Source organism: Tupaia chinensis, unplaced genomic scaffold (assembly GCF_000334495.1).
Source record: "Tupaia chinensis unplaced genomic scaffold, TupChi_1.0 Scaffold000314_1, whole genome shotgun sequence".
Classification (NCBI taxonomy): Eukaryota; Metazoa; Chordata; class Mammalia; order Scandentia; family Tupaiidae; genus Tupaia; species Tupaia belangeri.
In genome coordinates this window covers 2,814,682-2,839,899 of record NW_006159807.1, presented here as the reverse complement: position 1 = coordinate 2,839,899, position 25,218 = coordinate 2,814,682, and the positions used below count along the sequence as shown (strand labels likewise).

At 38.4% G+C, this 25,218-nt stretch overlaps 1 protein-coding gene across 3 annotated transcripts in view; it reads right to left on the bottom strand.

Annotated features, from left to right (window-relative positions):
• Positions 1-25,218, bottom strand: part of GPR155 (G protein-coupled receptor 155) — a 58,313-nt gene extending 33,095 nt beyond the window's left edge. The window contains exons 1-3 of one of the 3 annotated variants that reach the window (XM_006151121.2): positions 25,173-25,218; positions 17,543-18,042; positions 3,827-4,226 (exon numbers count right to left, since the gene is read on the bottom strand). In XM_006151121.2, coding sequence (XP_006151183.1) covers positions 3,827-4,226; positions 17,543-18,008 — 866 coding nt within the window. In that variant the 5' untranslated portion in view covers positions 18,009-18,042; positions 25,173-25,218. Of the gene's footprint in view, positions 1-3,826; positions 4,227-17,542; positions 18,043-24,535; positions 24,612-24,839 lie in introns of those variants that run through there. The other 2 variants (XM_006151119.3, XM_006151120.2) reach the window with 2 other exon arrangements.

The following is a 25,218-nucleotide window of genomic DNA, read 5'->3' as shown; positions in this document are numbered from 1 at the left end:
AGAATTAGTAAACTCTTTTTTGAAAGAAAAAAAGCTGAATTTGTTATGATCAGAGTTTAAATGGTTCAGTTAATGACAACAATGCTGCTCAGTAAGATTCTAAACACCAGTAGAAAGATAACTCTCATTAGCTCTTCATCTTTGTAAACACAAAAAGGTCTAAGAATGGGAACCTGAAGAACTGAGAGTGGAACAAAAAATTAGAGAAGTTCAGAACTGGTGAAGAGACAATTATTAAATAAATCCTTCAGGATTCCACAAAAAGAACACATTAACAGTAGCTAACCAAGTGAGGCTCTTCATTAAAAACAGCAAGACTGAGGTTGAAAATATTGTCACAGGAGCACCTAGAACAAGGACATAAATGGAGTAAACAACTACTCTTAGAAAAAGGAACTTCAAAGAAAATTATTGGAAAAATGGAATTAAAGTACAAATTTATTTTGGTGCAAAAAACCCCTGGAATCTATGCATACATTTTTCATAATATATTTTTCCATGAATTTTGTAAGTTCCTCACATGTATTTTTTATTTAAAAAGGAAATAAATATTGAGGCCACAAGGCAGTGTGGTGATTGAGGCACTAGACTCTCACATAGTTGACTGCAGTTCAAGTCCTGGTTGAGGCTTGCTTTTTCACTTGTCTCTCTCTGTCTCTCTCCGGTGAGCATATGTGTTCTATAGCAAATTAAGAAATAATATTAACAATAACTAAAACTAAATGAATAATGCTAAAACCAAATAACTAAAATGTTAAAAGAAAAAGAAAAGGCTGACAGTTTAAGAACTTCTTTAAAGAGAATTAGTAAACTCTTTTTTGAAAGAAAAAAAGCTGAATTTGTTATGATCAGAGTTTAAATGGTTCAGTTAATGACAACAATGCTGCTCAGTAAGATTCTAAACACCAGTAGAAAGATAACTCTCATTAGCTCTTCATCTTTGTAAACACAAAAAGGTCTAAGAATGGGAACCTGAAGAACTGAGAGTGGAACAAAAAATTAGAGAAGTTCAGAACTGGTGAAGAGACAATTATTAAATAAATCCTTCAGGATTCCACAAAAAGAACACATTAACAGTAGCTAACCAAGTGAGGCTCTTCATTAAAAACAGCAAGACTGAGGTTGAAAATATTGTCACAGGAGCACCTAGAACAAGGACATAAATGGAGTAAACAACTACTCTTAGAAAAAGGAACTTCAAAGAAAATTATTGGAAAAATGGAATTAAAGTACAAATTTATTTTGGTGCAAAAAACCCCTGGAATCTATGCATACATTTTTCATAATATATTTTTCCATGAATTTTGTAAGTTCCTCACATGTATTTTTTATTTAAAAAGGAAATAAATATTGAGGCCACAAGGCAGTGTGGTGATTGAGGCACTAGACTCTCACATAGTTGACTGCAGTTCAAGTCCTGGTTGAGGCTTGCTTTTTCACTTGTCTCTCTCTGTCTCTCTCCGGTGAGCATATGTGTTCTATAGCAAATTAAGAAATAATATTAACAATAACTAAAACTAAATGAATAATGCTAAAACCAAATAAATGCCTAATGAGAATCAAAGACACAAAAAATATTTAAAATTAGAATATTTAAATCCTACTATAAACTGAAGTTGATAAATACTATTATTGTTAGAACTATATTTACCATGGCAATTCTAATTAATATTTTGTTTCTGAAGAACATGACACCACCATAACTTTCATTAACATATTCATTTCAATTACTTTGAAAACATAAATACTACATCATATTGCACTGGTCTCATAAATTTAACTGTATACACAAAAGCTGAATTCTATAGCTAAATATGCTGTAAGTACTTTGTGATAGCCTTGCAGTAAAATTTTGTCACCCCATACCATGAAGTGTAACTCCATATCTAATGAATCAAGTAAACTGAAGAATTATTAACTAAGGAGGGTTAAGAAATTTTTATTTGGCAGGCCAGGATCAGATGGCTTATAGTGATCACTCATATTGACTTACCTACATTTAGAAAGTGCAACCAACCTTAGAATTACAGAATATTTTTCTCAAAATTCATTTAAAAAATAGCATATGCTAAAAATGATTACTTTTTAAAAAATATTTATTTATTGAATTTTGTTATTTTTATTATTTAATTTGATGAGAGGAAAGAAGGGGAGAGAGAGAGAGAAACAGTGAGAGAGTAAGCCACCAGGTCCGAGACTTGAACTGTGGTCAGCCATGTGGGAGTCCAGCACCTCAACCATCACACCACCTGCCAGTCCCTAAAAATGATGATTCTTAAGGCCAGCAGGTGGCACAGTAATTAACGTGCTAGACTCCCACATGGCCAACTGCAGTTTGAGTCCTGAACCCTGAGGTTTGAAAATCAAGTCAGGCACATTTGTGTGCATGCCCAAAATCCCAGGAGGAGAATGGAGAAGGAATTGCAGTGTGGCCATTCCCCCCAGGGGGTGATTTCTCACTTTCCCTCTCACCATCTCTTTCTGGAGTGCACATGTCCTATGGCAAAAACCCTTAAAAAAATTATTCTTAGACCAGCCAGATGGTGGCATAGTTAAGACAGCTGAGTCCACATGGCTGACTGAATGGTTCAAGTCCTGGGACCCAGGAGCTTCAAAATATGCCAGGAACATATTTGTATGTCCCCCAAATCCTGAGAGGAGAATGAAGGAGAAGGGATTGTGGTGTGGTCATCACCCCTGAGGAGTCCTTTTTCACTTTCTATCCTTTCTTTCTCACTTTTTTCCTCTCTCTCTCTGAAGTTGCACGTGCCCTACCGCAAATTTTAAAGTCATTATTCTCATTATGACTGAGATAATAATTTACTCTTCACCAGTTCTGAACTTCACTAATTTTCTGTTTCACCCTCAGTTCTTTAGGTTCATATGACTCTTGATTTTTAGGCTTTTAATAGATTTAGAAACCAAGAAATCCAACAAAATTCCTTTAAAAATAAGATCAAACTGGGACAATATAAAATATTAGGTAAAGTTTATATAAAAACTATAAGGAAACCAATCATCTTTATCCTCTGACAGTAAAATGGAAAGAATAACCCACATGGAATAAAGAAATATCTTTCTACAATACACCAACATCACAATATCCTTTGTCATAAATACTTTATTAAGAAAGGATTCTTCTCCTTTTTCTTCTTCTTCTTATCATTTATTTTTTGCCAGAGAGTACATGCCCTTGCCAGAGAGGGACACAGGGGAAGGGTAAACAGGAAAGTACTCCTGTAGGTCATGCTGCAATCCCCTGTCCTCCATTTCTCCCCCGCTTTTGGGATTTTGGGTACATATGCCCCTGTGCGCAGCATTATTTTTCAGGTCACTGGGTCCAGGACCAGAACTGCGCAGTCGGTCATGTGGGATCCAGCTGCCCCAACCACCAGGCCATGGGCTGGCCCTATCACTGTTACTATTTTAAGACATGGTTTTGTCAGGTCTCAATCCTCCTGCCTTGGTCACCCAGCTGGGACTACAGGTACACCTCTGTACCTGGCTCTTTTTTAAGACAAGGTATCACTATGTTGTCTAGGCTAGACTAGAACTGGTAACCCTCTTGACTCAGCCTCCTCAGTCACTGGGATTACAGGTACCTGCTACCATGCTTAACCTTGAGGTTGGACTAGGAATTGAACCTGGACTTCTCATGTGATCCCAGCCTGTGGAGCACACTATCTTAGCAGAATGTGCCACCACTGCTGGGCCAAGGAGAAATTATTAATATCCAAGGTAAGGATATTTGAGGATACACCCTAAAAAACTAGTGGTAAATAAGGCTTTCCCCAAATAATTTCCAAGTTAAATAAGTGAAACTTACAGTTTCGCTGTGATGAGAAGAATCAGTACCACAAATGCTGACTTCTTCAGTCTCTTTATTTTTCCTACCATTGTAAGACCAAGATAAAATAGGGCTGATCCAGAAAAAGAATTTCCAAGTCCATCAAGAAAATTTTCCATATATATGGGTACTTTTTGATCAAGAATAAAATTGAAGGCAATGCCAATGAAGACCATAAATACTATTGGGTTCTGTAGTACACGCAGAAGTCCTAGTCCCACGATTTTCACTTTGTTTTGAGAAGCATTTTGCGTGTCTTTCCACTTCTGGATTTCACAGAAGATAAACCCTATAGGGTTTAACATCATAAGAGATATTGGTGCCACCAAATAAATGTACTGGAGATATTCTGGGTACGTAGTCTGATACAAAGCTTCAACTGTAAAACAAGAATATTGATTTTCAAATGATTATCACCAAAATATACATATTATGTATACAATGTTTTTGTGCTTAATTAGAACATACTGCAAATTAACCTAAATTGTGCTGAATGACATCATTAGCCTATTTTGGGAAAGTAAATTTTAGTAGTAAAGCTAAAAATGAAGAAAATTCATATTAAATATCATCTAGTTTATAAAATTATATAAACTTAAAAAATTATTTTTACTAAAGTCTCGCTAGTATCTACTAAGTAGGGGCAAAGATTAGTATCCAAGGAAGGGCAGAACTGTAGAATTTTTGTTTTCATTTTGCCAGAGGGTATGTGAGCTCACCACAGAGAGAGAGAGGGGAGGGAGAAAGCATGCCCCCACCCACAAGGGGATTTGGTCACACTTCACTTCCTTCTCCATTTCCCCATCCTGTCAGGATTTTGGGCATGCACACACATGTGTTGTGTTTTTCAAGCTGCTGGATCTGGGACTCAAATCATGGGGTTGACCATGTGGGATCTGACTGCCTTAACAAACAGGCTATGGAGCTGGCCCAACAGAATTTTAAAAGAAACAGTTTGGGCCAGTGAGTAGCATGGTGTTTGAGGTGGCTGGATCCCATGTGGCCGACTGAGCAGTCTGAGTCTTGGACCCTGCGGCTTGAAAAATCATGCTGGGCGCATGTGTGTCTGTGCCCAAAATCCCAAGAGGAGAGTGAAGCAGAAGGGACTGTGGTATGGCCATCTCCTCGGAGGGTAATTTCTCACTTTCCCTCTCTTTGTCTCTCATTGGGGAACACATGTGGCCTATGACAAAAACCTAAAAAAGAAAGCAAACAAGAATGAATTCAATGTGAAAATCTAATGAAACTAAATGTTTAAGTGGTAATGGCAACAAGGTGCGTGTTGGTACCCATTGGAGAGACCGTTTTCACTGGAGAGGAGAGGCAGAAGTCAGACTACAGAGGGCTGAGGGGAGAGTAGGAAATAAGGAACTATGAAAATGAGCACTGAAGTTATGGAGTCTATTCTGTAGGGGAAAAGAAGTGAGGGTGGGAGACGACTGACAGAAAGTTCAGGGTTCAGACTGGAGAGCCTTCCAATGGCCAAAAATTAAGTGTGGTTGGAAGTTTAGGAGCTTGGAGTAAGTCAGACAGGCTACTGAACTTACTATTTCCCAGATGACTATGTCCCAGATGTGGCCATGGGAGCTGGTGGCTACAGTGGAGTAAAGGAAATACCACAGAAGATGAAGAAATGAAGGAACCAAGAGGGCAGAGGATATGATGGATGGTTAACAGGATGCAAAAGTCAAACAAGATAATGGCAAAACTTGGGATAAAGAAGATGAAAGTAAGTTGGATATTATTCTTCAGAGAATGAGGGGGAAGTGACTAGAATGAAGTAGGCAGGTAACGGCAGGAACCTTAACATATTATTTTTATTTATTTGTTTTTATTATTATTCATACATTAAATCACTATACATCATTTGGATTGTGAAGAGACTTTACCCAACATGATATACACCTCAGACCAGTCCAGTTAAGACCACCATACACATCCTCGTCAACAGATAATAAACCTTATCTGTGTATTCTTAATGACAGAGCAGAGAGTAATGACCCAACAGTGACACAGGTGGATAAGAGAACCCCAGTCCTACCTACCAATGCTAATGTGATAGGGAGGCTCTGGAAAAAACGAACAGTTTTCATTTAAGAAGATGAAAGGGAATGAATGCCTTCAGAAGAGACTAATGAAGATGCTAAAGGGCTAGATGTAGGAAGTTGGATCTAGGCACGGTTTGGGAGGGGAACACAGTGGAGTCTTATCAATGAACATTTAACATGCACAAATACAACTACATCCTCTTGGGAAAACAAAAGATTCCTTTCCCTTTTCATATAGCATGTTCCCAAATGCAGACTAATTGCTTCACCTGTTGTTTATTGCCGGTCAACATTAGAGAAAAATCTGGCTATATTAAGACTTATAAGAGGGGCTGGCAGATAGCCTGGTGGTTGAGGAACTAGACTCCCACATGGCTGACTATGGGTCAAGTTCGGTAGCCTGAAAATCACAATTTAAAAAAAAAGGGCTCATGAGCAATGGTATAGTAAAATCAAAGTATATACACTATACTTTGTGGGTGACTTAAAGGTCATGAGCAATGGTATAGTAAAATCAAAGTATGTACACTATACTTTGTGGGTGATTTAAAGGAATTCTCAGGACCAACAGATGGCATAATGGTTACCTCACTGGACTCCCAGGTAGTCAACTGCAGTTTGAGTCCCAGACCTGGTGGCTTAAAACTCATGCCAGGCATGTGTATGTGCGTGCCCAAAATCCCAACGGGAGAAGAGAGAAGAAAGGATTGCGGTGTGGCCATCCCCTCATGGGGTGATTTCTCACTTTCTGTCTCTTCGTTTCTCTGGTGAGCGCAAGTGCCTACATGCAAAAATCTCTTTTAAAAAAAAAAAAAGGATTTCTCAAGGGTTTGGGCATGTGTGATGACTTCAGAAACCAACCACTACATAAGATATGTTTCCTTAGAGGGAGGTGCATGGGTTGGATCAGATTTCTGGCAGTTTCTTAGTGGCCACATGAGTTGTTGGACTACTCTTGACTTGATTAGGGCTATTTAGAACCTTGCAGTAAACAACCTAGTTTCTAGGCACATTTTTGGCAATGGATTCTGAAAGTATTCAATCTAATACACGTAAATGTTGATTCCTAACTGATGTGAAGTTAAGGACAATAAACAAGAAAAAAGAAGAAAAGCCACAATCTCTCACAAGGAGAGAGGCAATCATGTGAAAAAAATGCAAAAGATTAGAATTCTCAATTTACATTAAGATAAATTACCACAGCTAGGAAAATACATTTGTTTACTTACTCAGGATATGTAAGTTCCATTAATGTCATGCACATGTACCGTTAAAGTTATGTAACTGAATTACATAACCTGTAGAATTTCACCTTGTTCTCAAAGTCAAGCCTACTTTTTTTTTTTTATAAAGGAATTATTTTATTTAACTTTTTTTATTTACTTATTTTTAACTTGACTAGAGAGGGACAGAGTGAGAGAGAGGGAAAGTGAGAAAGCAAGCCACCAGGTCCAGGACTTGAACTGCAGTTGGTCATGTACAACGCCCCTAACTGCCATGCCACCTGCTGTCCCCCAAAAACTTTTAAAATAATATCCAACACCCTCTACCTTATAATTCAACTAAACATAAATGTCTATAATATCTCCAAAATGAGACAGTGGTTTGAAAATATTTGATTACAAGCAATTTCACATATTCCATTGATTTGCAAATTAGTTATGCTAGCTCAGCGATGTTCTTTCATGTTTCATAAGATTTTATCTTTCTTTTTTTAAAAAAAGATTTTTTGCCGCTGTGTGCACGTACTTGCCAGAGAGAGACAGAGAAAGAGTGAAAGTGAGAAATCACCCCCCCTAGAGAAATGGCCACACTACAATCCCTTCTCCTCCATTTGCCTCTTGGGATTTTGGGCACACATATCATGTGCCCGGTGTGTTTTTCAAGCTACCAGATCTGGAACTCAAATGGCAGAGTTGGACATGTGGGATCCAGCACCTTAACCAGCATGCCACTGGCTACCCCCATAAGGCTTTATCTTTTGGGTAAAAAGCAACACCTTTTTCATCCCCTCATTGCCTGGGAGTGCATGCATTTGTCAGAGCAGAGACAGAAAGAGAGAGAGAAAGGGAGAAAAAAAGCCCCTTGGGACATGGTCACATTACAATTCCTTCTCTTCTATTTCCCTGTCGGGATTTTGGGAACATATACACGTATGCAGGGCATGTTTTTCAAGCTACCAGGCCCAGGATTTGAATCACAGTTGACCATGTGGGATTCAGCTCCCTTAACCACTAGGCTATGAGGCCAGCCCAAAAGCAACGCTTGATAACTACTTTTTTTTTGCAGAGGTTTTTGCTATAGGGTGTGTGCGCTCACCAGAAATACAGAGAGAGACAGAGAGACAGAAAGCAAGAAATCACCCCCCAGGGGAGATGGCCACACTGCAATCCCTTCTTCTCCATTCTCTTGGGATCTTGGGCACTCACGCACATATGCCCGGCGTGGGTTTAAGTCACCGGGTCCAGGACTCTAACCGCGGTCGGCTACATGGGAGTCCAGCAACGTAGCCATTATGCTAACTGCTGGTCCCACTACTTCTAGTACTTGTACTTCTGATGAGATATTCTAGCTTTAAGAGAAAGGTGTCCATGTCCTTGCCCACCACCCAATTTTTACGACAGTATGTGTATTTTGGAAAACTCATGTTTTCAGTCTGAGAACAAATGTGTTTCCTAAGCAGCCACAATAATAGGCATAAGGCATTCCCTTTGAAAACTTCCAGCCACAGTTCTGCAATCCACTCAAAGCACCTTTATCGATGTCTTTCTCCAGAAATTAATTTTTCTGGCACATCAGCGTTTATTTTCACCTTTACATAGTTTTAAGAAAGAGCTCAGTGCAAAATTTAAGGAACAGTCTTATTACTCGTGACTGGTCAATCACCAAATACCTTTTCTTCTCTTGCAGGACCTTTTGTGTTTTCTCCTCTTGATTTCTACTGCTATCATGAGTCAAAAATCTCAGAATTATGCTGTGTTTGTTGACCTATATTCTTTTGGTTTTTCTCAACCTCTCCCTTCTTCCATTTTATTCACTGCTAGCAGTACTCTCTAAGTCCTAACTTTGAAAAGTTGAGATTTTTCCCCATAGTTCCAAGTGCCCACAAGAACAGCAACAAAAGTTTTCTTTTGACATTCACAGCCTGGTCTCCATAATTGGTCCCTTATTTATCCATCTTATCTCTTACTCCTCCTCAAGCAATGCAAAGACTTCATCAGACAGTTAAACGTCATAGTTACACCAAACAAATACCATGTTCATAATTCTTATGGGGGCTAGCCAGTGGCATGGTGGTTAAGGGGCTGGGTCCCCCATGTCCAACCCCTCCATTTCTTTTTTTTTTTTTTTTTGAGAGGTTTTCACTATAGGGTGCGTGTGCTCGCCAGACAGAGAGAGACATAGAGATAGAAAGTGAGAAATCACCCCCTAGGGGGAATGGTCACACCACAATCCCTTCTCCTCCATTCTCCTCTCGGGATCTTGGGCACGCACGCACACGCGCCCGGCGTGAGTTTTAAGCCACCGGGTCCGGGACGCGAACTGCAGTCGACTACGTGGGAGTCCAGCGACATAGTCATTACGCTAACTGCTGGTTCCCAACTCCGCCATTTCAATCCCCAGCACATGATACGAAGACCCTGATAAGATCATTGTATTATTTAATGGTATGATTCTATATGCTGATCGTACACACCTCTAACTTCATGAAATCTTCCCTTTCTTCCCTAAATCTTGCCTACTATTAAAAGTCTGTCTCTGGTACTACTTCTTTTACTAGCTCTTCAGTTTACTTCATTAATCTCCCCTTCTCTGAAACGCTATGGTAATTTCTTTTGTATTAATGCCATCCTGACAAATTATAAATTCCTTGAAGGCATCATTTCATAATCCAGAGTCCCCAGCCCAGGGCTGAGCAAATAAAAAATACGTGCTGAATAGAATTAATTTATCAATGAATGTCAAAGGTGTTAGACATAGCAAAACTGTATTTTGTAACACATAGCAATTTATATCTAATTGTTACAAGTTAATCTATTTCTTCTCATAGCCGTTTTAACTTTACCCTTCTAAAAGTTAGTTGGAGTCAGCCATGTAGCTCAGCAGTTAGGGGCTACCACCAGGAACTGGGTCCTACCAAGCCGACCTCGGTTCATGTCCCAGTTTCGGAGGCTGGAAAAGTGCTTCAGGCACTGTGTATGCATGCCTTAAATTCTGATGGGATGGAAAAATGAAAGAAGAGGGACTGCAGCATGACCACACCTCTTTGGGGGGTACTTCCTCTGGAGAGCACATGTCCCTCTGACAATAAAAATAAAGTTTAAAAAGGTTACTTTTAATCAACAAATAAAAATAGAATATCTTTTTAGGAAAAGGGCAGTTTTTCATTAAACTTTTACATTAAAATTTTACATATTATTTCATTTAAAAAATAGAGATTATACATATGTATTTAAGAAATGTAGATATGACACAAAAGTACTGTGTTTTTAAAAATTGTACATATTTCTGGTGTACAAATGTTTGGAAATATGTATACACTGCAGGATGGCTAACGAGATAATTAGCATATGTATTACCTCCTATGATTTTTTTGTGAGAACAATTAAAGTATATCTTCTTAGCAATTTTCAAGCATGTAATATACTGTGGTTTTTTTCCCCCCATACTGTGGGGGGTGGGGACAGGCATCCCAACAGGGTCTTCATGCCATGATCCATGCCCAGCCTCACCTAGCCTAGATCAAGGGCATATGTATACATGCCCAACATGTATGGCAAAGGAGGTTAGGACATGAACCTGGGACCTTCTCTGGGGGTCCAGCTGCATTACCACTGTGCCATGGTCTGGCCCCACAATATATTGTTAGTTACTATGTTGTGCAATAGATCTCCTGAACTTATTTCTTCAAACTGAAAATTTGGGTCTTTTAAAATTTTTTTAGTGTTTTTGCTATAGTGCATGTGCACTTGCTGGGGGGAGAGAAAGAGAGAGAGTGAGAAATCATCCCCAGAGGGGATGGCCATGCTGTAATACCTTTAATGTAATTTTTCAAGCCACCAGGTCTGGGACTTGAACCACAGTCATCCATATGGGAGTCCAATACCTTAGCCACCACACCACCTGCTGACCACGCCCCCCCCTTTTTTTTTACTTTATACATTCTATATATTTATGAAGTGGGTTATTACTATTGAGGCATTTTAAGTCAACTGATCAAGTATACAAGGGGAAAAGAAGTATGGTCTAGTAGGAGAGCAAAAAATTATGATTAAATACATAAGTATTTGTTAAATTACTAGAAGAACAGATTCAACATGGGAATTTTAGTCTGCAGACCTAATATTCATTTGCATAATTACTTAACATTTCATTTTTATCGATAGATTTGCAAACTTTTCTTTTGTTATCAATCTGAGGATGGTTTTTTAAGCCGGAAAAAATATACATTAAAAAATGACCTATAGTAACTAAAATTAGATTTATAATCATTACATCAATGGTTAACTTCTAATTAATTAATGCTTATAAATAAGACTCTTGGAGGGAGGAGGAATCCCATTATGAGGAGCTATTATATAGCTTTGAAGAACTGAGAGACAAAATTAGCCACCTACTGTGCCTCCTATTTTGATTCCTGCAGGGTTTCAATCCCCAGCACGTAACACAAAGACCCAGATAAGATCATTCTATTATTTAATGGCATATAGTTAAATGCTTCATTTCCTTTCTGTTTACAGAAAGCACTAGAGCATAATTATGATTAGTCAGAGTACTTATGTTACCGGCATTGTTTGAAGAATAAATTATAGGACTTAACTATGCCCTATTAGTATCTTTTAATGACAGAGGCAGGGAACCATTCTGATTTGCTGAAATCAACATTTCACCTTGGTAGATTCTTGCTTTCTTCTTACACTTGGATTTTTTTTAAGTGCCTTTGAAAAGAATTGTTCTAAAAACAGTAAGCTTTTGTTTTTAGTCTGTAGTAATACACTATTCCATCACTTGTGTAAAGATATATCATTTTAATATAATTTCACAGACCATTACAGTTTGTCATACTATACAGAAACACAAACATGACTATCCTTTTTCTTTAGTCATTAACTTTTCTGCCTTCCTCTTGCCAACATTTCCTGAGTCACCTGTAACATGGACTGATGTGGAACAAGTGCAGTATTAAAAAAGGAAAAAAGGACATTTCTCTCTTTCTTCTTCTTCCTTCTTTTTTTTTTTTTTTTTTTAACTTGCCAGAGGACATGTGCACTCACCAGAGAGACAGAAAGAGAGGGAGAGGAAAAAGCACCCTCCTTCCCAATGGGGAGTGGTCACACTGCAATCGCTTCTCTATTTCTCCAACCTGTGAGGACCTAGGGCGTGCACACACATGTGCCAGAGTGTTTCTCAAGTTGCTGGGTCTGGAATTCAAACCACACAGTCAGCCATGTGGGATCTGGCTCCCTTAAGCACCTTAAGGCCATAGCGTGGGCACCCAAAAGGATATTTCTTATAACCCATGACTGATACTTATCTGTGAACAAGAAAGGGAGAATTCCAGAGTGGGCCATGACACAAACAGAAAAAAAAATCTTCACTCTGGAGCTGATCTTCTCTGTTCACCCTGTGTAAGGCCAGAGGCAGATGGGAACAGACAAGAATAATAAATAACCTCACCAGGGAGCAGATACACAGCCCTAATGGTTCTATACCACACCTTCCAATCCGCAGCCATGTGAGAAAGCATATTTGTCTGTATAGTACTACTGGTTTTTAGTAAAGTTACAGTCTACAGCCTAATGTTACAAGGGGAAAAATTACTATTCAAAACCAACAGACAGAATCACTAGGGAAATCTTGGCTGGGAGCATGATTATTGCCAAAGTCCCTGCCTCAATGTAGGACATAAGTAAAGCAGGGATGAAAATGGCTGATTACACTTTTTATTTGGAGACTCTGCCTTGATTTGAAAGCAGATTAACTTATCTAACAGGTCTTTTTCCACTACTACTCATTGTATGGAATATTTTTAGAATAGTATAAAGAAACTTGTATTCTTTCTGAAACTAATATGTTGCAGGAGCTGATTGGGGGGCGTCTAAAATGGTATGTTATATAACTGTCTGGGTAAGAGAATGCCCAGAACCAGCAGACTTGTGTGCGTCTCAGTTACCTGTTAGCTGTGTGACCTGGGATTAAAAACATTAAGAAGGGTAATAATATCTGCCCTACTCAAATGAGATAAACATGTAAGACTCTATAAATATAAAGTTACAAATGTTAGTTTTATTTAGTTACAGATTTACTAATCTATGAAAGTCAGAAAAGTCTTGACAAATTTTTTTCTATGTTTTCCTATGTAAAATGCATCATGACTTTTCCAACAGTCTAATATTTCTAGTTTGTATCTAAATTAGGAAATAGCAATATTTATTAAATACTTAACACTATGATATGGAGCCACTTTTGGGTCCTGACACCATAACTATCTTGACACGCTCACATAATTGATGCTCCTGAAGAAATGGACAAACACAGTACCTCCTGGCTCGTTTATTTCCAGAAGTCTTTATTTCACTTTAAAATTCAATAACCTTAAAGGAACACCTATCTAGTTTCTGACTATTTACAGCTCAGTTATCTAAGAACTTAGTTTTTCTTCTCTTTTAAACTTCCTGCTTTATTCATAGTTATTTAATTTCTTAGGTACTTCTCTGTGTCTGGTAAACAGAGGAAGATCAAAAGGGTTGAGAAACGTGAAAAGTATAGTTCAGTAGAGTCTTTTTGGTGCCGGGATAAAATAAGTTAGCGGTGGGAGAGAGGATAAAACTGCTGAATAAGAAAGTTAATGAAAAGATAGTGAAAGTTTATGGTAGATTTTAATTGTGCATTAATAAGTTCCAGTCAAGTTTCTGCTCAGAAGATCTACCAGAGAGGACTTTGCTGTACACCCTATCTCAAATCCCTTTGTACGACTTTATTCCTATGGTCTATGTCACCACCTGATAAGATTTTAATTTGAACTATATTATTAATTTTCCCATTAAAATGTAAATTCAACATGTGGAAGAAACCTGTTCATAGGTATATTCTCATTAGCTGGCACATAACAGTTCTCTATAAGTGAAAGAAACAGTGTATTCATATTAGGTTTCATTTTTTTTTTTTTTTGGAGAGATTTTCGCTATAGGGCGTGTGGGCTCGCCAGACAGACAGAGAGAGACATAGAGACAGAAAGCGAGAAATCACCCCCCAGGGGGGATGGTCACGCCGCAATCCCTTCTCCTCCATTCTCCTCTCGGGATCTTGGGCATGCACGCACACACGCCCGGCGTGCGTTTTAAGCCACCGGGTCCGGGACGCGAACCGCGGTCGATTACGTGGGAGTCCAGCGACATAGCCATTATGCTAACTGCTGGTTCCCAAGGTTTCATATTATGATATGTGATCAAAGTATACATAAATCTCCATCAGGCTAACAGTAGACCTCTCATCAGAAACAATGTGAGCAAGGAAAGAAGGGGAAAATATATTCAAAGTGTTAAAGGAAAAACAATTTAAAACCAAGAATACTATACCTGGCAAGATTATCCTTCATATGGGAAGAAAAGATAAAAACATTCTCAGATAAACAGAACCTGAAAGAATTTACCAATACAGACTAGCTCTTCAAGAAGTTCTAAAAGGAGTGCTGTACCAAGAAAACTAAAGACACACAGAGAGAAATAAGAGAACAAAATGCAACCAAGAAAATGACCAACCTAATGGTAGGGACAAGTCTAGAAATATCAATAATAACGTTAAATGTTAACTTCCAGAAATTAAACAGAAAGATCAGACCACAATAACACTGCAAATTCAACAGAAAAGAGATTAATGGGAACCAGCAGTTAGAGTAATGGCTATGTCGCTGGACTCCCACGTAATCGACCGCGGTTCGCGTCCCGAACCCGGTGGCTTAAAACTCACGCTGGGTGCATCTGCATACGTGCCCAAGATCCCGAGAGGAGAATGGAGGAGAAGGGATTGCGGCATGACCATACCCCCTGGGGGGTGATTTCTCGCTTTCTGTCTCTATGTCTCTCTCTGTCTGTCTGGCGAGCGCACGCGCCCTATAGAGAAAATCTCTCCAAAAAAAAAAAAAAAAAAAAAAGAAAAGAGATTACCTGAGACTGAACTGGTAAACAAATAGAATTTTATGACTTTTGAATAAAATATTACTAATTTATTTGCTATGCTTTGTTTTCCAGATTTAAGTATTTTGCTTTCTTTTGAGCTGTTGATAGGTTCAGCAATTGTTAAAATATTTTGTTTGTTTGTTTAAATTGAAACATAAGCTTTTCTCCCTTCCTGGCCCCTTTGGAATTGGAAAATATTTGTGAGTATTCTTCTATTATGGCAGAAGGGTTATCTGCATAAGTTCAATAATACCTGTTGCCAAGGCTTGGAATGGAATGTCCTTTCTGACAATATGACAAGAAAACTATGAAAGTTAGTTTCTTGGTAGAGCTCAAAAAAGCCAACAGAAGCTCTTGCAAAGACAGCCTGGCACCATAAACAGTTCTGCCTGGCAGAGAGGATTAGAGAATCTATAGAAAGAATTCCTACCATAAAATAACCTGGACTTTTCCAGCCCAGCATTGTAATCAGTAGTGATGGCAAAAGAGCAGCCATGACCAGAGGATTAGCTTGAGGAAGACTTTGAAGGAAGAAAAAGATTGATCTTTGCTAACAGATGGTAAACCACAGGGTACTTGGTAGGCAGAGCTGAGTTGGGAAGGTTCACGTATGAATCAAGTGCTGGGTGCTTGCTTTTCAACAGTTTGAGTAGTTGACATATAAATATTTTCTCAAAAATATTTAAAACCATACTACCTCTGTTGTTATAGAGTCACAAACAAAATTATAACAAATATTTTGAAAGTTATCTTTAAAATTCAGTTTTTTGAAATTTTGAAAGTTGTTTATTAACTGTCAAGATCTATGGAGTATGAGCAAAAATTTTTGATATGTAAAGTAAATGTGGGAAATGTAAAAAAATAAATAAGTAACAAAAACAAAAACGAATCCTCCCATAAAAACGAAATATACATAAATTTAATTAAAAATATAAAAAGTAGTTACAAGATATATATTTTTTGGTAGCAGAGTATTCTGGCAAATAGAATATGTTTCTTTTCAAGGTAACCAGTGTCCCAATTGGTCTGTGTACTTTTTCATCAGGAAAACACACACATATAGAAACATAAAATTAGGTTGTTTAAAGAGCTGGAAAGTTAAAAATGGATTAGTTAAAAAGGAAAAAAGGCCTTGCCTTTAAAACAAGAAATTAACTTTAACCAAAATATATTGAAATTTTGAATTAAAAACTCCAAAAACAGGGACCAGCAGTTTGTTAAGGTGCTGGACACTCCCACATGGCTAACCACAGTTCAAGTCTCGAAGCTGGCAGCTTGCTTTCTCATTCCCCCCCTCCATGTGTCACTCTCTGGTCAAATTAGAATTAAATGAATAAATTAAGTTAAATTAAATTAAATGATTATTTTAAAAATACCTCCAAAACCAATTTTAATGTAAAATTATATTCTAGATATTAAAATAAGAGGAGGAAATCACAAATTCCCACAACTAACAATAATGTTATTAATAATAATATAGTTTTTAATAATATTAAATAATAATAAATGGAAGGTTGGGTGGGTAGAGAAGTAAACGTTTTAGAGTGAACTCCATGTGTTCCATCCCTATGGCACAAAAAGACTATGGTGCCAGTGTGTGGCTGTTATAAACGCAACTAAAGGTCGATTGGTGGGATGCCATCATTATTTCTTTAGTTCTCTCTCTTGCAGTCTACCGAAAGTTATATTTAACTTTGGTTAAGTGATTACCCTTGACAGTGTGATTATAAGAGCTTTACTTGAATAATCTCAAGTTCTATGAGGTAATTACTATTATTGCCATTTCACAGATGAAGGAAGTAATTACTGATTATTAAAATGATTATTTAATGATTATTAAAATTTAATATTTAATAATATTATTTGTAATTGGCTAGAGGGTGCATGTACTCACCAGAGAGAGACAGAGAAAGAGAGAGAAGGAAAGTGAGAAAGCACCCCATTACCGGGGTGGTCATACTGCAATCGCTTCTCCTCCATTTCTCCTTTTGGGATTTTGGGCATACGCATGCACACACCTAGTGTGTTTTTTCAAGCGCCGGGTAAGGAACAGTCATGTGGAATCCACCGCCTCAACCACCATGCCACTGGTTAGCCCATGATGATTTTTATGCAGATAGAAGCCTATCTTTTGTACATAATTTAAATGAGAACCTGGTCCCTTCTGAAAATCAAACTTCTTTCATACATGATCACTGACAATAAAAAAGAATATTATTAGACTATTCACAAGTTATTAGAATATGACCATTTATTTTAAATAGATGTTTGAAAGATCCTCAAACTCTGACGTTGAGAAAAATACAATTCACTACCATTAAAGACATATTTAAGGGAAAAACAAGAGATTTCTTAACTAAAAGAGTAAGAATTGGTCACGAACAAATGCTTAAATTATAAATTTGTATTTTGTTACCTTCTAAAACATCTGAATTTGTTAAAAACTTGAAAAATAAAAAATAACTTACCTATAGGGTATCCCAATGCAAAGTCATTACTTTGTGTAGCAAAAATAGGGAATAATCCAGCTTTGCTAAATCGACTATCAGGACTGGCAACCAATAAGGTTAATACACATACAATGAAAAACACAGATGCTTTGGCAATTAATATACTATATAGGAAAGACCAATCCACATTAGAAAAATTAAGTACAACCATGTTTTTGAATAATAAAGCTGGAAGTGCAAATCTGGAAACAAAATTTCCTAGTCCTTTGGCCTGTGTTGACGTAATGACATTGGCCCTTCCTGCGATATAGCCACAAAGGACTATGCCAAAGCATTCTAGTAAGGCTGGAAAAAGCCTTGTTATTGACATTGAAGGTGGGTCATTTGTGGCATTAAATCCATGCGGGACTGTTGTAGACAAAGTCTTGGTTATATTGACTGTAATGGTTAAGTTCTCTGCAGGTAAGTTAGAAAAAGAATCCATTTTTTCTTTTCACCCTCCAACTCCAATCAGATTTCTGGAAAGAAAGGAAGAAAGATTCAATGTGATAATAAGAATCCCAGTTGAAATAATACATTGTCAAACTTAGACCTATTTACTTATTAAATGTCCAAATAAGTATATGTTCTTTCTTCAAATGCCACTAAGGGAAAAATACAATGAAAAAAAAATTTCTGTACTTTCAAAGGTAGTTTGGCTCAAAATATTCATGTTGCTGTTCTATATTCACTATTAGACATGAGAACCACCAATATTACAGTAACAATGATGCCCCGTGGCTCTCCCCAGTGATCTACGATCAAGTTATATCAATAGTTAAGAGCATGGGGGTTCTCAAGAGTCTCAGCTGAATGTCCACCTGCATCCAAATGCTCTGGAAATTTCAGAATTTTACACTGTCACATCACAAAGTCACACTGGGACCTGCGGGTCCTTTCCGGCCTGTGGTCATACCTGAGTATAGGATAGAAATAGAGTATAGGATAGAGTATCACTTACCAACTTTGAACCAGTAACTTTAACTTTTCTTTTTTCTTTAATGACAGAGAGAGAGAGACCCTGAACCAGATCTCGTTGTGCCAGGAGCCTTCGTGCAGCCTGCCAGCTTGTTGAGATCACAGGTATGCATGTGGGGGTCTGAACTCAGGCCTCCCATGTGGCTCTGGTATCAGCAGTGCCCTACAGCCTGTGCCACTGTGGCTGGGCCATTATCTTTTCACTTTTCTTTGCCTCACTTTCTTCAGCTGTGAAATGGCAATAACAGTAACTACCTTGTAGAAGTTACTAACTTGAGATCATTCAAGTAAAGTCCTTATAATACGCTGGCAAGGGCAATCACTTAACCAAAGTTAAGTATAACTTTTGGTAGACGATAAGGAGGAGAATGAAAGAAAAAATGATGGCATCCCACCAACCTACCTTTAGTTTTGTTTGTAACAGTTGCACACTGGCACCATAGTCCCTTTGTGCCTCAGGGACTTAGCACATGTGGTTCACTTTAAAATGCTCACTTTACCCAGCTGGCTGCCACTCTCTGTGTAATTACCTACTTATCCTCCCAACTATATTGTCCAGGAGTCACTTTATCAGGTAAGACTTCTCTGACCCTATAGCCAGGCCACATTTACTTCTCAGGTAGAATCATAGTCCTTACCTTTAGGTCACTTTTCCCAGTTTGTAATCATATTATGCATTAGAATGGTGTTTGATTTATGTCTGTCTTCTTCACTAGATTTTTAATGTCATGGAAGCAGGGACTATGCATGTTTTTGTTTTCTGGAGGGTCTCCAACATCTATCACAGTACCTGGCACATAGGAGGCACTAAAACATGTTTTCAATAAATGACTAAAATGATACCTTGCCCTTAAATAAATCGTATAGGTTTTCATTGACCAATCTACTCTTTCAGACATTATTTAGAATTTCTTTTACTGAATGATACAGTGTTCTAAGTTTTTCACTACAGCAAAAGGTCTAAGAACGCAAAATGTATCCTAAAATATGCTAAAGATGTTCATGAAATGGTGAACATAAAACAGGTTATAAAATGTTCTAAGATGTTCTGAAAATGCTAAAGGAACAAATTCTTTATGCTAATATTAATGGTAATTATCAGACTTTCCTCTTGCTGCCAGTGACACAATGAAGACAGGTCTGAACAACTCTAAAAACTAATTAGCTTTTATTAGTAACTTAAAATTACTGTGAAAACAATTGCCAATTTGCCAAGTGATTATTCTAGGTTTACCATTTAAAGTGATCTTATATAAAATAGAAAATAAAAAGGTTCACGCTTTCAAAAATTTGCAATGCCCAGATTAAGCTCTCAAGCACCTAAATAAATTAACAAAACTCAGATGACGGGACAGAAATCATCGGTTGATTCATGGGAATGTGTAAGAAAATTTTCTCTGTACTATCCTGGTATAAACCAAGCCATTCCAAAACCTTACCTTTAATCTGGATTAGAGCAAGGTGTTTTTTTTTTGTTTTTTGTTTTTTTTTTTTAAAAAAAACAAAAAAACAGAAAAAAACTAGGATTAGATAGGAGTGGTCACTATACATGAAACCTACAATACTCACATACTTGACGTTTACCAAATAAGCCTCAAATTATATCTTGGGAAAACTACAGGTTGGTACAAATACTGGTACTTGAAGTAAGGAGCTGGTAAACAATAAAAGAAAAGTGTTAAACATTTGGAGTCCTGGCTCAGCTCTGGTGGTACAGGCTTTAAAACACTGCTGCATGAAATTGGAGCCATAAGAGAAGCATGGGTTCCAATCCCAGGTCAACCTGAACATGTTGGGTACACCCATCAACAGGCCTGTGATCTGGACTGGCTGCGAGGTTGAGGAGAAGATCATGGTGTGGTGAGACCCTGTTGAGGGTACCTGTTTTCTTTCTCTTTCTCTTTCACTAAAGCAACAAATAAAACTAAAAACATAAACATTTGGGGAGTCCTAAAGGAATGTGGACTTGGAATGGCAGTACTAAAGGTGATAAACTATTCCAGTCTTCTGATATTTTTTGAAATGTCCCTATTATTTATTTGCCTGGTATATTAATAACTCATACTGCTCACAACTCCTTATTTATTACTCCTTATTTGCAAATCAATGTTTTCTTTTTTTGTTAGAGGGCATGTGAACTTGCCAGAGAGAGAGAGAGAGAGAGAGAGAGAGAGAGAAAGAGGAGAGAAAGCACCCACCAATGGAGTGTGGTCACACCACAATCTCTTGTACATTCCATGGGGATTTGGGGCATGCAATACATGTGCTCAGTGTGTTTTTCAAGTCACCAGAAGTGGGACTCAAACTAGCCATGTGGGAACCAACTCCCTTAACCACCAGGCTATGGCGCTGGCCTCTAATTTTTTAAAGCAACAGCTTTAACTAAACTGCATTAGTTCAGTAAAAAGAGTCAAATAGATTCTGGGCCTTGTTGTTTATCAACTCCTCCTTAGGTAAGTTATTCAATATTCCTGGATCTTATTGTCCTCAACTGTAAAATGAGACTAGAAACTTCCTTTGAGAGATATTGTGTGGATAGGATACTTTATACATAGCTTATTACAAGGTAGGCTTTTAAGAAGCAATTGCAGGACCAGCAGTTGGCATAATGGCTATGTCGCTGGACTCCCAGGTATTTTGTTTTCTGGAGGGTCTCCAACATCTATCACAGTACCTGGCACATAGGAGGCACTAAAACATGTTTTCAATAAATGACTAAAATGATACCTTGCCCTTAAATAAATCGTATAGGTTTTCATTGACCAATCTACTCTTTCAGACATTATTTAGAATTTCTTTTACTGAATGATACAGTGTTCTAAGTTTTTCACTACAGCAAAAGGTCTAAGAACGCAAAATGTATCCTAAAATATGCTAAAGATGTTCATGAAATGGTGAACATAAAACAGGTTATAAAATGTTCTAAGATGTTCTGAAAATGCTAAAGGAACAAATTCTTTATGCTAATATTAATGGTAATTATCAGACTTTCCTCTTGCTGCCAGTGACACAATGAAGACAGGTCTGAACAACTCTAAAAACTAATTAGCTTTTATTAGTAACTTAAAATTACTGTGAAAACAATTGCCAATTTGCCAAGTGATTATTCTAGGTTTACCATTTAAAGTGATCTTATATAAAATAGAAAATAAAAAGGTTCACGCTTTCAAAAATTTGCAATGCCCAGATTAAGCTCTCAAGCACCTAAATAAATTAACAAAACTCAGATGACGGGACAGAAATCATCGGTTGATTCATGGGAATGTGTAAGAAAATTTTCTCTGTACTATCCTGGTATAAACCAAGCCATTCCAAAACCTTACCTTTAATCTGGATTAGAGCAAGGTGTTTTTTTTTTGTTTTTTGTTTTTTTTTTTTAAAAAAAACAAAAAAACAGAAAAAAACTAGGATTAGATAGGAGTGGTCACTATACATGAAACCTACAATACTCACATACTTGACGTTTACCAAATAAGCCTCAAATTATATCTTGGGAAAACTACAGGTTGGTACAAATACTGGTACTTGAAGTAAGGAGCTGGTAAACAATAAAAGAAAAGTGTTAAACATTTGGAGTCCTGGCTCAGCTCTGGTGGTACAGGCTTTAAAACACTGCTGCATGAAATTGGAGCCATAAGAGAAGCATGGGTTCCAATCCCAGGTCAACCTGAACATGTTGGGTACACCCATCAACAGGCCTGTGATCTGGACTGGCTGGGAGGTTGAGGAGAAGATCATGGTGTGGTGAGACCCTGTTGAGGGTACCTGTTTTCTTTCTCTTTCTCTTTCACTAAAGCAACAAATAAAACTAAAAACATAAACATTTGGGGAGTCCTAAAGGAATGTGGACTTGGAATGGCAGTACTAAAGGTGATAAACTATTCCAGTCTTCTGATATTTTTTGAAATGTCCCTATTATTTATTTGCCTGGTATATTAATAACTCATACTGCTCACAACTCCTTATTTATTACTCCTTATTTGCAAATCAATGTTTTCTTTTTTTGTTAGAGGGCATGTGAACTTGCCAGAGAGAGAGAGAGAGAGAGAGAGAGAGAGAGAGAGAGAGAGAAAGAGGAGAGAAAGAACCCACCAATGGAGTGTGGTCACACCACAATCTCTTGTACATTCCATGGGGATTTGGGGCATGCAATACATGTGCTCAGTGTGTTTTTCAAGTCACCAGAAGTGGGACTCAAACTAGCCATGTGGGAACCAACTCCCTTAACCACCAGGCTATGGCGCTGGCCTCTAATTTTTTAAAGCAACAGCTTTAACTAAACTGCATTAGTTCAGTAAAAAGAGTCAAATAGATTCTGGGCCTTGTTGTTTATCAACTCCTCCTTAGGTAAGTTATTCAATATTCCTGGATCTTATTGTCCTCAACTGTAAAATGAGACTAGAAACTTCCTTTGAGAGATATTGTGTGGATAGGATATTTTATACATAGCTTATTACAAGGTAGGCTTTTAAGAAGCAATTGCAGGACCAGCAGTTGGCATAATGGCTATGTCGCTGGACTCCCAGGTAGTCAACCACAGTTCCAGCCCAGACCCGGTGGCTTAAACTCATGTTGGGTGTGTGTGCATGCGTGCCCAAGATCCCGAGAGGAGAATGGAGGAGAAGGGATTGCGGCATGGCCATCCTCCAGGGGGATGGCGGGGTGGTGGTGGTGGTGGTGGTGATTTCTTGCTAAAAACCTTTCCCCAAAAAAAAAAGAATGGTAGCAATTACTATTAAGTGTTGTACTCCTAATAATGGTGAGAATGGTAACAAAGTAAAATTCACAGCCCTATGCTTGTTCTTCAAACAGACTTGCTATTAAAGATCCTCCAACTGGGACCAGCAGATGGCATAAATGTTTATGTTACTGGACTCCCTCATGGTTGACCATGTTTTGAATCCTGAACCTGGCGGCTTGAAACTCACACTGGGCGCATGTCCAGGTGTGGCTGTACGTGGGTGTGTGCCCAAAATCCCAATAAGAGAATGGAGGAGAAGAGACTGCGGCATGACCATCCCCCTGGCAGGTGATTTCTCGCTTTCTATCTCTCTGTCTCTCTGGCAAACATATACACTCTATAGCAAAAACAAAAACAAAAAACCTTCCAACTGAAATAGAAGGAAGGCATGTGTTGTAAAGTGTTCAGTTATGGTTTTATATCAAACAAATAATAGGAGCCGAACCTAATTTAGTTTGATCTTAAATGATCATTAACAACAGGAGAGCTCTTCATTTTCCTCTGGTAATGCCCAAACAGTTATAGAAATGTCCAGGTGTAACTTTCAGTTAGTTGAAAACTGAAACTCTGAAAAGTCATCTTTGCTTTTCCTTGAGGGTTCTTTTACTGTTTTTCAATATTATAAAAGCAATACCTGTTAGCAGAGTGAAAGTTAAAATAATCAAGAGGATTCACAAAGTTTTATCTCATTTTAACTTTTCTTAAACAGGAGGAAAGTATGAGTTCATGAAGAATGCTTATGAAAAAACTATGCATGGCTTTCAATTTTTTTGCACCAAAATAAACTCATACTTAAATTCCACTTTCTGTGACTATTTTAAAGTTCCCTCATATGCTATCTAGAACATTATTTAAAAATAAACAGGAAGCACAGCAAAGGAAGTTTTTCCTCTTAAAATCACATCCAGTCTTTTCATCTATAAAAAGCACGGTTTACAGAAAAAACAAGTTGGTCTGCCCCAGTGAAAGACAACTCACTGGGTCAGAGATTGAAGAAACACTATAGACGGACTGATTCTGACCACTCGGAATTTGGCTTAGATAATATCAAGGAACCACTGAAGTTATAAATAACTGCTATTACTAGGTGAAAATCTATCAAGATAGTGGCTAACTGTAAAGAGAAAGCTTAAAACTCAGATTATTTCTCAAACACCCAGTATCCTTTATCCCATGGGAAAAGCATAGCACAGTGTGGTACTATTAAAGCGTTCTGCAGCATCCAGTCACACCATTCACCCACTCCCACCTACTTGCAGGGAACCAAATGTCCTTCCGAGAGACCCAGGAGTGGGAGCACAGAGCACTGCTTCCTTTCCCTTGTCTGCAGGGACAGACTTTGGCCCTCTTAAGATAAGGGATGCAGAGTCTCTGACCAAAGAGGCTGCTCGCAGAACAGCTGACACCTAACGCCTGGAAAGGCAGCCTGGGGTCTGTGCCTGGGGCAAGAAAAGGGGAGTAGCTCAGCTTCCCAGGGCATGGGAATCACATCGTCATGGTAACTAACATGCTCCAAAAAGAGGTAAACGAGAAAATTTGGCGCAACGTTCTAGGTACCTGGGCAGAAGCTGCCGGAGATGCAGATACTGAGGCCGCTCTCGGGAGAAGGGAAGAGTCCGAGAAAGACGAGGTGGACGCACGTGCAATGAGGCGCTCCTCAAACAGGGGATGACAGTTCTGTCACCCGAGTGAACTAGCGGCCCCTTCCTCTGCGGAACCTTTCCTGAATGGTCTCGCACGACCCAAAGGAGACAGAGGCAGGTTCAGGCAGCCACCGCGTAGGGCCGGGCGCTGCCAACCTTTTCAGACCTGAGGGCAGGGGCGGGGGACCCTGCCGCCCGCAAGGCCGAGGCGGACCAGGCAGATCCTCGCCCCTGGGGCCCACCTCACCTGCTACGTCTGCGGCTCTGCGGCCGCAAGGAGAAGAGGAGGGGTG